The 12,941-nt window shown below is 33.0% G+C and overlaps 1 protein-coding gene across 1 annotated transcript; it reads right to left on the reverse strand.

Moving 5' to 3' along the window:
- Window positions 1-894: 894 nt before the first annotated feature.
- Window positions 895-9,217, reverse strand: LOC103046166 (serum paraoxonase/arylesterase 2). The gene is made up of 9 exons (XM_049480179.1): window positions 9,060-9,217; window positions 7,167-7,237; window positions 6,196-6,251; window positions 5,563-5,725; window positions 5,340-5,466; window positions 4,102-4,302; window positions 3,753-3,834; window positions 2,768-2,896; window positions 895-1,291 (listed from the first exon to the last, which is right to left on the reverse strand). Exons 1-9 carry the CDS (start codon window positions 9,134-9,136, stop codon window positions 1,130-1,132), a joined length of 1,068 nt encoding a protein of 355 aa, XP_049336136.1. The 5' UTR covers window positions 9,137-9,217; the 3' UTR covers window positions 895-1,129.
- Window positions 9,218-12,941: the final 3,724 nt, after the last annotated feature.

Below are 12,941 nucleotides of genomic sequence, written 5' to 3' on the forward strand. Positions count from 1 at the left end.
TATGATTAAATGGGTTTCTACTATTTATTCTATGATTATAATGACAAAAGTGTTCTACTGTTTTCGTGAGTCAAAGAAGCACAAATTTTAAAGCACTTTATTTTTATTATTACGAGTATACTATTAAGAATACTGGTAAGCAGGCTCCATCTAGTGGGTTGTTTGTTTATTACATTTTCAGAAGTGATTTTCTTCATAACTGAAGTTATTAATGTAAAATTAATATCTTAAAGAGATATTAAAGAGATGACAAAGTTTGAATCTGGATTATGTGTTTATATTATGTCACAATAAATGGACTAAGAGAGATTCCCCAAAATAACTTCAGGTTTTTGCACAAGTGACACTAATTTCCTCACTTTTAATATTGATAATGTTTTCACTATTACATAACATATTTTAATTTCATAACAGAATATAGTAGCAATAATAAAGGCCAATTTAGCTGTTGGCCTTTCATATTGTCCTACAATTACTTAAGCATTACCGAACAATGTGTTCATTAATTTTAACACTTATTTTAAGGTAATTTTACAGTAGTTTTTGTTGGTTTGTTCATCAGAAAAAAAAATAAAAAATGTAATGGACAGCTTAAAACATTAAAAATATCCAAAAATTGAGAAACATGGGTTTTGATCCAAATTGACAACTGGTGTATATAAATTCATCCATTTTAACTGTTAAACATTTATTGAAATGAAATGAATCTTTAATGAATATATTCATTGATTAGTCATTAAAATAAAATAATAGTTTTTAATAATAATTATCTGATTAAACATAACTGAGCTCTTGAGTCATTGTAAACTATGCAATGATCAATTCAATATTATTCATGAATGTTGCTCTATTTAAAATAATCTTAGAAGCAAGTTCTTCTGTTTTTTGCAGATCTTTAAGAACAAATATATTTATTCAAATTCACATTTTAAACAATGTATTTTTTTGTCACTGAACATACATTAAACAATTGTTACCAACTGTCACAGTGAATAACTGTTACAGGTAAACAACAACTGTACAAATCTTCACATTTATAGAGATGATGAACACTGTGTATTGTGCCAACAGGCTCACTGCTCTCTGCAGAACAAACTCACTGAACACTCTGAACTCTGAGCGCTGGGTTCTACTGAAGGTCACAGCAGAGAGCCTTATGGTAGACGGTTCCAATGAGAAGCTTCCCCTTGTAGGGAGAAGCCGCTGAAGATCCCACGAGCACGCTACCGTCGTCTTCATACACCACCGTCACCACCGGCTTCTCAGAGTGGATATTCTGAATGCGGATGACCTAAAGAGGATAAAGATAATGGTCAATACATACTGTATACAAATGTTCTACTTTCCAACAGCTTTTTAAGTGTTTATTTCAGATATGAAAACTTTTAAGAACTCTGTAAAAGGCTTCAGTATCATCATTCCTAGTAGAAACTTTGGTAATACTATAAAATAAGGGTCACACATTACAGTACTTATGGCAGTAATAATTACATTTATTTCTTTATAATGTTAAAATTATTTCTTAACTAGTTATTAATTGATAGTAGGGGTGGGCAACATGGCCCTAAAATAAAATCACAATATTTTAGGTATATTTGCAAAAACTACACTCTTGGCGATATGATAAATCACAGATTCTTTTTTTTTTCAAGAATATACTACTACAACAAAATTAAAATAAAATTTTATTATTGCACACCCCTAATTGAGATATCAAAAATACAAGAATTTTATCAGATTTTAACAGGGTCAATGATATCTCCAAATATCTCCATATATCAGCATTAAAGTAAAATAAATGATACTGTACAGATATAATCTGTCTCTAGTAGATATATAATGGTAAATGAGAACAATGTGATTTTTTCTTTTTGCTAAAAACAGCAAACAAGTAGTACCCTGATGTGATAATTAGAGATGGGTGATATGGCATCATATTTCAGGGTATTACCATTGTTCACAATATTCAAAAATACAGCACACCCCTAGTAGACACTAATTAAGACATTATTCAACTATGTTTTAATGCTTAAGAATGTAGTAATTAACAATGAATTGAGACATAGGTTTAACAACAGTTAATAATTAGTGGTAATTAATAATTTGTAGAGATATTAAGTCACAGGTACTGGTAAAATAAATGTACCCTTATTGTAATGTAAATTCCTACCAAAACTTTAACTCAAAATTGATGATGCTGCACATTGAGGCTAAAATATGTTGATTATTTGTATGGATTTATTATTATTTGTTGAACTAAAAATCTAGTAAAAGCCTACTAAATATAAGACTCTACATTTATAGTTATAATAAGTTTGCAACTTATTTTAGTCATATGTTCAAAATGTGTCAAAATGGACTCTTTTAACTCATTTTGTAAATATGATTTTGTTGCTTCTTTCGGGATCACTTATTAAACATTATCAGATTATTTTAAGCTCCTGAAATGAGGAGGCTTTGTAGGATAATAGCTGCAATTCCTAACTTTATATGATATTTTTGTTTAGCCCCTTGAATTAAACCCGAAAGTCAACACCTTGGTTACATCTCATTTTCTTTGTTTCAAATCCAGTGTGGGAGCATGCAGAGCTGACATAGTGAAGATTGTGTCACTGTTCAAATATTTCTGGAGCCAACTGTATTATTTTGGCAATGTGCAAATATATCATACTTGGTGTGTAAAGGCCAAGTGTGGAATTTAAAGTTTCAAAAGTTAGGGGTGATTCCAAAAATCATAAATAATTGTTTCTTGCACTAGTACACACACCTCAGAGCCAGGAGGATCATTTGGATTGCAGAGAACAAATTTGAGTCCATTTGGATGGCAGCCTATCCACAAATCACCAGATTCAGGGTCCACTTCAATGTTGTCCGGGATAGAGCCCACTTCAACGTCCTGCATAGAAAAAAAAAGAAAAACAAGAATATATAACATATCATAAGTTTTGAATCAATGAGACGACAAACAAAGATCTCTCCAAAAGCAAGAGATGTAATAGTCGGCGAGGTCACTAAGGACCCCAGGGTAACTACTAAGCAACTGAAGGCCTCTCTCACATTAGCTAATGTAAAGTTAATAAGTCCACCATTAGGAGAAAACTGAACAGCAATGGCAGGGTTGCACAGAAAAAGCCACTGCTCTTTAAAAAAAGAACATTGCTGTTTTGTCTTTAGTTTGCTAAAGATCACATGAACAAGCCAGAAGGCTTTTGAAACAATGTTTTGTGGACGGATGAGACCAAAATAAACCTTTAATAGGTTTAATTGAAAAGTGTTATATTGGGAGAAATGAAAAAATATGTGAAGCATGGTGGTGGTAGTGTGAGTTTTGGGCCTGTTTTGCTGAAAAGTGTTACATTTGGAGAATATATAAAAAAATTGTATTTAGGCAGTATAAGGACCTTATCCCATCTGTGAAACATGGTGGTGGTAGTGTCAAGTTTGGGCCTGTTTTGCTCTAATGATTGAACCATGAATTTTGAATTATATCAGAATATTCTAAAGCATGCAGCAGGACACAAGTTGTTTGTCACTAAATCATAGGAATATAAGCGCAGCTACACGTCATACGGAAACCCGCCACGTAACTTGTAAATGACACATTATAAAGGTGTTTACTAAGCTACTCATATGACATAAGCTGTACTTCTTAAATACTTTAAAAATGTCTATGTTTCTATATGTACTAAAGTGAAAATATACTTGTGAACATAACCAAGGGAGAAAAATAAGTCATACATCTGTATGCATACTTTTATATGGGTTAGTGAATGGTCTTTCTGAATCTCCAGCACACCAATTCTGTGTCTCAGAATATCGGACACATACAAGTACCTATCCCAAACAAAAAGAGAAAATAAATATTAATAGCTTTGCTAAAAATGTTTTATGCATATTTAAAATAGAAAATAAAAATTGTATTTATTTCTAACAAAAAAATAAACTACGGCAAATAAATCCCTTTTTCCCGTCATGGCTCATAAAATCAATGAGCTAAAAAAATATTTGTTGTCTAATGACGTGCACTTTGCATGGTGTTTAATGGTCCATGCATGTAGCACAAAGTGGTGTTGGTACCTGTTGACTTTCTCAGAAACTTGCCTTTTGTCAGGAGAGATGTTGATACCGTTGGCTGAAGGATATCCCTCAGATACAGACCTAACTTCATTAGGGCTGTAGTACACAACGTTGCACCAGGTTAAAGACATAAGTGGCTCCAAAGTCCTCAGAATGTGGTTGGTGAAGTAGTAATCATTGGTGGCATAGAAGCTGTCGACTCCCACGGCTACAATGTCGTTCACGCTGAATAAAAATAAAAACCACACAATAGAGAAAAACTTATGAGAAAGTTTTAAGAAGTCACGCCAGCACTCCCACTAAAAAGAAGCACAAGCACATTTATAATTTAGTAAATTTCAGAGATCAACATCAACAATTTCTGGAACTATCTTTTCTTTAGTCCAAACTTTTAACACACAGCTGCCCAAACCACATAAACCTCATGCAGAATATCTTACACTTCTGGATAAAGCAAACACTTCAGCCAAAAGCTTCATAAACTTTTGCCAGAATTATATTTTTATATAATTATATCCAAACTCTGCACACATATGCACATGTTGTGCAAACTGCCCATAGTGTATATAAGATATATGAGATGCCATGCACTGTGTCTTTTATCTCATCTATGATTTCTATAAATAACAGTAATTATCAGACCCGCTCTAGTGGCTGGATTTCCGCTCTAGCGTGCTGGAATTCACTACAGGAAACACTAAAACTCAGCTCACTGGTGTCATCAAATCATTTTAAACTTTTAGTTTCTAACCACCTTCAGACAGCCTGTAACTGTTTTAGTCGAGCTTTTCTTTTATCTTTTATTTATTTTGTCTTTTTATTCATTTAATTTTTTGGTTTTACCTTTTAGTCTTTTTATTTATTTTATTCAATTCACCCTTTTTTATTTATTGTTTTATTTTATGTATTTTATTATTCAAATTATGTATCGCTTTATTCTTTTGCTTTACATTTTAGCCTGTCCACTTTTTTAGCCATCCTTTTATTCTGAATTATTTAATGTCTTTTTTAATAAAATCTTATTCTATATTATTTGTTTGTTTTTCTAATGCATTAACCATTTAATTTTGATTGTTTTGTTTATGACGTTTCTTATTTTTAGCTCACCTTATTAAATACTTGATTTACAACCCTTTAGGTTGTAAATGTTCAGCTGCATTGAAAATGAGGGTTACCCTTAATGCATTACCGAGTAAAAAAATAAAGGTTTATTGATTGATTGATATAAGATATAAGTCAAAAATCTTTTAGGAGAGACATACCTTTGCAGTAATTCATGCTTTACAGTCCTGATGTGCAGGAGAGTATATTCATCTTCATCAAATCTGAATATCTCAATCTGGGACCCACCGTGTGGGTGATTCACAACAAACAAATATCTGGAACCATCTGTAAAATAACATGAGAATATTTATTATGAAACTAAATACAATGTGCGATAGTCGGTGTTATAGATTGATTACAGTGTTATAAGTTTTGCAATACCTTTCTCATCTGTAAACACGCTGATGCCATGAGGGTTGAATGAAGCAGTGTCAAAACTGCCCTTAATGGGGAGAACTACAGGATTCACGCCGACTCGCAGATCTATGAGCTGGATATTCCCAGGAATATCTGGATTGCTTGGCAGGCCTGGAAACTTCAAGCCCTATGTTTGTTTGATTTGAGCATAATAGAAATAAACATAAACTCAGAATTAATGAATGCGAAAAAGGGAAGAGAAGGGCATAACAAGAAAATACCATATAGACTGTATATACAAGTGGACTGGACTACTGTGGATATAAATTAAAGCCAGTATTTGTTTTATATCTGAGAACTGTATCAATACAATAAATAGTATACTTGTATAATGGTACAATTCTGTGTAATATCTTTCTGTGAGAGTTTTTTGAGGTTCAGACATATATTAACTTTTACTTAGCTTACTTGTATTACATTTTCCATCCATTTAACCAAACGTTTTCTAATATATTACACGTTTTAGCTGTAAAAAACAAGAGTGGAGCCCTAAATATCAGTCCTGCTACATAATTTAACAGTGAAAACTGTAATGTTGAAAAACTAAGACAGTAAAAATGACCACGTGTATAAGGGTTAAAAACATTGGTAACATACAGTGCTCACGAGGGCAAGTCCGTTTTCCAGTATGGTGACATCCTCAGATCCGTACTCTGTTTAAGCACATAAAAAAGACACTGAGTATCTGATTGCAAATCATTGCTTTTAAAAGTCAAAATCAGAGACCCAGCAGGTGATCATTTTTGTTTAGGTTGCAGTGTCAAGCCAGTTTCACTGGTATGGGAGGTGTTAATGCTGTGACCTCATACAAATTACAAAATTGCGCAATTTCAAGTTCTGTGTCAAAGGGCGTGGCCCGCTTTTGTTTTGCACCAGCAGGGATAATGTTTTCAGTTTGTACAGCCTAACTTTCCACTTTTTTATCTTTATTTCTTAACTTCTTAACTATTATGTTAGCTAGATTTGCTGAACCATTTTAGAAAACACTGTTATAGCATTAATATCACATTGAAGCTTCTACACTGCACTGAATGTCAAAATAAAACTTTTTTTTTAATGTAGAGCTGAATGAAACCATGTTTACATCAGCACAGTATGCTATTTTGATATGTGCAAAATAGTACAATGTGTAAACAGAATAGTATTACAACGCAGGATATAATACCAATCAATGTAGCTTCAATTTCAGTGTATATAAATTAATAAATTAGTAAAATCGATTAATTTCTGCATTTTATATTTGTTTGTGTATATTTTGGATAGTTTTTTGCATGTATTTCTCGAGATAAGGCATGTTTTCACTAAATTATTCCTTTAAAAGCTGGTTTGGCTGGAAAGCACTGGAAGTATTTGCTGAATCCTATGTATTTGTCTCATTTTTAATAACAAATTCAACAAATCATTTCATTAATCATTGCAGATGGCCACACCTAATTTCCTCTCATGACCTTTGACACACTGAAGGACTGCAAATCACATGTTCTGATACAGTGCTGTCAAACTCCATTCTTTTATAAGCAGCTGACCTATCTTCAAGGTTATTCCCACCTATATAAAAATACACTCACCTAGTCCCTTTATCAGTTGACAGTTGGGAAGGTGATTCTGGGTGAGTTCTCTGAAGGCCAGTGTTACTTTTCTGCAACCAAAAGAGAGATTTAAACAATATATATGTGTATAAACAAAAAATAAGTGTTGAAGAAGCATTGCATAATAAAGTCGAAATACAATGTTATGTAAACCATGATGTGACCAAAAACAGTGGCTTGTAAATTTATGTTACTGTGAGAATACACTACTGCAACAAAAATAATATTAAACTTTATTTCGCAATATTATTGCAAACGATATGATATGGCACGCCCCTTATTGAGTTTTTCACCAGACTGTAACAGAAGTCAATGTTCCAACATGTCATGATACTAATAATCAACTTTATATATCCAGGATTGAAATAAAACAAATAACACTGGACAGATATATTCTGTCTGTTGTAGATATATAATGGAAAATTAGAAATAAGACTTATTGGTGCCAATCCCTTAAAAAATATAATTGCATTAATCACAACAACGTTCTGCGTGGATAAAATCATTAATACATTTTTCTAATGCTGATATAAAGTGGTCCTGCAACTTTTTCTTACTGTATTATAATATCCCAGGTTAGATTTACTGTATTATAATATCTCAGAGTAGATTTGCTGTATTATAATATATCAGGGTAGATTTACTGTATTATAATATCTCAGGGTAGTGTATTATAATATCTTAATCTACCCTGATATATTATACTACAGTAAATTAACCCCTGTAGCCTACACATAAATACAGTATGTAATGTAATCATGATTTTATCATAAATATTTTTCGGATTATTTTTAAAGGGATTGTCACCAATAATTCATTTTTTTTATTGTGATTAATCACAGAATTCTATTGTGAATAATTTGATTAACTGATTGAAGCCACAAATACATAGAGATTTAGCTAAAACTGCACAAAACGACATTAGAGATATCTTGAATTGTCATTTGTAGCTAAACTACTAGTCATAATTAATATACAGCTCTTGAAAATAAATAAGGGACTACATAAAATGATGAGTTTCTCTGATTTTACCAAATTGAAAACCTCTGGAATATAATCAAGAGGAAGATGGATGATCACAAGCCATCAAACCAAACTGAACTACTTTATTTTTGCACCAGGAGTGGCATAAAGTTACTCAAAAGCAGTGTGTAAAACTGGTGGAGGAGAACATGCCAATATGCATGAAAACTGTGATTAAAAACACAGGGTTATTCCACCAAATATTGATTTATATGCTCTTAAATCTTTATGAATATGAACTTGTTTTCTTTGCATTATGTAAGGTCTAAAAGCTCTGGACCTTTTTTTTTGTTTGTTTGTTTGTTATTTCAGCCATTTCTCTTTTTCTGTAAATAAATGCTCCAAATGACAATATTTTTGTTTGGAATTTGGGAGAAATGTTGTCTGTAGTTTATAGAATAAAACAACAATGTTCATTTTACTCAAACATAAACCTATAAATAGCAAAATCAGATAAACTGATTTATAAACTGAAGTGGTCTCTGTATTTCTTCCAGAGCTGTCATATAAGAATTACAGTGGAGATATCTGGAATTATATCTAACGTTACTAGTAAAATGTAATTAAATATAAGAGAGAGTGATTATTCCATGTTAATCAATCGCAATAACTATATAACTTAACTAGTAAAAACAGCATTATATATACATGTAAACTGAATTAAGTTAAGTTAGCTTAGCATAGTCAGGTTAGTAAATTGCAGCTGGTAAACAGCCTGCGGGCACAGCACGCCCACTGACACAGACGCAGCTCTGAAACACTGGAGGTGACTCCAAAAACACAGCTTTAAAACAGTCTGAACTGTACCACATTCAGCTAAAGTGTTCCCACACTTTAAAAGTGACCAACCTCAGTGTAATAAGTCGTTCTCCGACCAGCGCTGCTAAAGCTACGGCCAGCACAGACAGCCACACTAACTTCCCCATGTCCTGCGCTCTGCAGGGCAGATTTCCTCACTCCGCCGCCTGAAGTTCCCAAACGGACTGCGCGCGCCGTCAACCGAGCGAGGCAGCCGCTGATTGGTGGAAAAGTGAGCGTGCACCTGGCTATCTTTAAACGGTCAACGGTCACTGTTATAATTTAAAAGATATCAAGAGCGACGACTGTGGAGTTTATAGTGTTTTATATAAGCTTTATCTGTAATAAAAGTGTATAATAGTGTATAATATGAATTATACAGCTCTTATAATTATAGGTACATGTTTGTGTAAAATGAACATAATTGTTTTATTCTATAAACTACGGACACCATTTCTTCCCAATTCCAAATAAAAATATTGTCATTTAGAGCATTTGTTTACAGAAAATGAGAAATGGCTGAAATAACAAAAACCTTGCAGAGCTTTCAGACCTCAAATAATGCAAAGAAAACAAGTTCATATTCTTATTCAAGTTTTAGGGGTTCCGAAATCAATATTTGGTGGAATAACCCTGGTTTTTAATCACAGTTGTCATGCATCTTGGCATGCTCTCCTTCACCAGTCTTACACACTGCTTTTGGATAACTCCTGGTGCAAAAATTCAAGCAGTTCAGCTTGCTTCTTCCTCTTTATTATATTCCAGATGTTTTCAATTTGTTAAAATTAATTTGGCCAGACAGTGTAAAAAAACAAAGGTATACAGGTCTATCTATCTGTAAATTAATTATGACTAGTACAAATGTTAATTCAATATACAATATTTCTAGTGTAGTTATGTGCATATTGGCAACATATTGGTACAGTTTTAGATATCTACTAACTACATTTGCTGTTCTGTTTACATTATATTAGTAAAATCAGATTACAGATTACCACTGTAGCAGGACCAGTGCTCAGGCACCTGATTGGCAGCACCTGAGGGAACCAGTAACTCATAACAAGTGTATAGCAATAGCAACAGCAAAATAAGCTGTTTATATTATAATATATTATAATATGTTTATTCTCAGATATCTGCAATTCAGGTTTTGATTGGTAATAATATTATTCATATCCAACAGTTTTCACAAGTCAGAATTACAGTGTAGATATTTAAAACTACAATTTCTACTAGTAAAATATAGATATCTGTAATTGGCTGTGAAGTTAATATTTTTTTATGTTGTCTCCATATTTAGCTACAGAAAAGCTTGAGCTGTCCACCCTGTCCTGATAAATAAAATGTATCTTTGAAACAGAACAAGGTCACCATGAATGATTTAGAAGGTTTGCAACTCTAGGTTACCTACGTCAAAAGCCAGTTATCGCTACAATTGTCCAGCAGTCATTATCAACAAAAGCAACAAATGCATGCATGTGAAAATGCAAAATGATTAATCTGGGAATTCAAGTTCTGTGTAGTTTATTTTTTTTATTTATAAGGGTCAACAGGCACTTTTTCATTTTGATAATGATGCATTTCACCTTTTCCCTTAAAAAAAAAGAGAGAGACAAGAAGCAATGGCAAAAGTGAGGCTTTTTTCAATCTAATCAATTTAACATTTTGATTTCGATCTTGTGTGACGTTCGACCCATCATCCACCACATTGGCATAACCTTATTTGTTTGCCTTTTTTTTAGGTTCTTCCATTTCACAATTTTTTATAATTTTGATGATGATGAGCAATAAATAATAAAGCAATTAAATGTGTATGCAATTTTTCTCCACAAAAACAATTACAATGCCTTGCATCTCTTTCAAAATGTGGCAAAATAACATTGCTGTTCCTGTAAATTATGGTCAGACATCATTTTTAATACTTTGCTGCAGGGCTGGTATTTATTATTAACACAGAGCAAAACATTTCGGCTATTAATGTAAAAATGTCTAGTTTAGTTTGTCTTTAAGACATATTTGACATATCTAGACACGTCTTTATGTCATTCTTTAATCACCTAATATTAATCATCTAATAAATGTACAATATGTAGTTCATACAGGAGCAGTCAAAAGTTTGGACTTATCTCTTCTCATTCAATGTATTTTTTTACATTGTACATTTAATAATGAGAACATATATCTTTGAGGACTGATCTGCACACTCTTGGTATTTTAATCTCAGTGTCTTCATGAGGGAAAGTCACCTGGAATAGTTTCTTAGCATCTTGAAGGAGTTCCTGGAGGTGCAATCCTGGATTGTTTTCATGTATTTAATCTTAATCTACAATGTAGAAAATACATTAATAAGAGAAATAAAGAAATACATTGAATGAGGAGGTGTTTCCAGACTTTTGGCTGGTAATGGATGTGTTGCCACTACTGCACTAGGTGGCAGTAATGTAGGTTTTATTTGCTTATGTAGGGAAGGCAAAAACTCCTAATGGGGCATTCTGGCCTAAAGCTAACATTTAAATGCACTGACCTCTTGTTATATACAAAATGTGGTCTATTAATCCACCAATGTTCTTATACTACACATCCCACCATATAAATGAGAAGAAGGACATTCAAACAAACTTCAAACAAGATGCCTCAACATATTATTTTTTGCACCACATAGGTGTCACATGTAAGAGGTTATTCAGACATTTAAGATATGTTGTGAGACAGGGTTTTCTATAGTGTTAAAACCACAGAGAACTTGATATAGAAACTACTCTACCACCACTAAGACAGACAATCTCGCAACTAATGGTAATTTCTATTAATTATTAGTCTGTGGATGTGATTTATGCCATTTAAACTATACATTATAAACAGATGAACTACTTCACAGAGCACTGGTCTCCTTTAGTTCAGGGGTTCTCAACTGGTCTCAGCCCAGGACCCACATTTTCTTATGGTCATTAAGTCACGACCCACTTTTATAAAATTTATTTAAAAAAAAATAGCCTTTAAAAATCAATTTAAACATACAGGAAAGAAAATTACTACAATAATATTAAATATCAAAACTGTGCATAATAAATAAGGCCAAAAATTAGATAAGAAACTCTCTCTGTCTCTTTTTTCTCAATATAAAAGACAAGTACAAAATCAGAGTAGTACTCTTAATTTTTTTTTTTTTTTTACAAGCTGCCCACAACCCGTCCAGAACGTGTCTGTGACAAACTTTTGGGTACCAACCCTCCAGTTGAGAATTAATGCTTTAGTTTGTGTTAAAAAGTTTTGGGGTGGTTGCTGAAACTGACATAATATGGCTCCAACAGCCCCACCCAGAATTTTTTCGCCAGCTGCCACTGCAACCAGAGTCTGTACAGTAGAGCCCAGAGGCAGGGCCAGACACACCCACATATTTGGTAGACATTCATTTATTTGGAGTTACAGCACAGGCCTTTTTGTCTAGTAAGTGTAATGTTTCAGCAGTAAACGTGCAGTTCATGTATTTTATTAACAAATGATTTACATTTACATCATTTACAGTATTAAATTACATTACCTGAGCTCAGCTCTATTTGAGCTGTCTGAGACAAACCAAAGCTGCAACAGCAGTGCCAAATTAAAGAAAAAAAAATTGTTTTTGCATTTAATTCTGTTTCATTAGATTTTGTCAACAGCCCAAATCCTGTTTTTTGTAAATATATATGCACATACATATGTGTATCCCTTCATGAGCACTGTTTACCCATCCTCTAATGGGGTCCTCCCATGAACCGCTTTTTCAGGTCCTTCCACAGCATTTTCTACTGAATTAAAGCTCAGGATTCTGACTTGCTTATTCCAAAGCATTTCAAAGCAAGTTTATTCTTTTTGAACCATGATTAGGGTCATTGTCTTGTTGCATGACCCACCTTCTCTTGGGATTCTGCTCAAAAACAGGAAAGGAAAATT

The sequence above is a fragment of the Astyanax mexicanus genome, chromosome 6 (assembly GCF_023375975.1).
Source record: "Astyanax mexicanus isolate ESR-SI-001 chromosome 6, AstMex3_surface, whole genome shotgun sequence".
Classification (NCBI taxonomy): Eukaryota; Metazoa; Chordata; class Actinopteri; order Characiformes; family Acestrorhamphidae; genus Astyanax; species Astyanax mexicanus.

What these genes read in the sequence shown, in the direction of transcription:
- LOC103046166 (XM_049480179.1), bottom strand. Translation starts at nt 9,136, where the DNA reads ATGGGGAAGTTAGTGTGGCTGTCTGTGCTGGCCGTAGCTTTAGCAGCG. An exon ending in GAACGACTTATTACACTGAG is followed by an intron (nt 7,238 to 9,059) that starts GTTGGTCACTTT and finishes TTTTGGTTGCAG; the next exon opens with AAAAGTAACACTGGCCTTCA. An exon ending in CGTGTTTACAGATGAGAAAG is followed by an intron (nt 5,467 to 5,562) that starts GTATTGCAAAAC and finishes GTTATTTTACAG; the next exon opens with ATGGTTCCAGATATTTGTTT.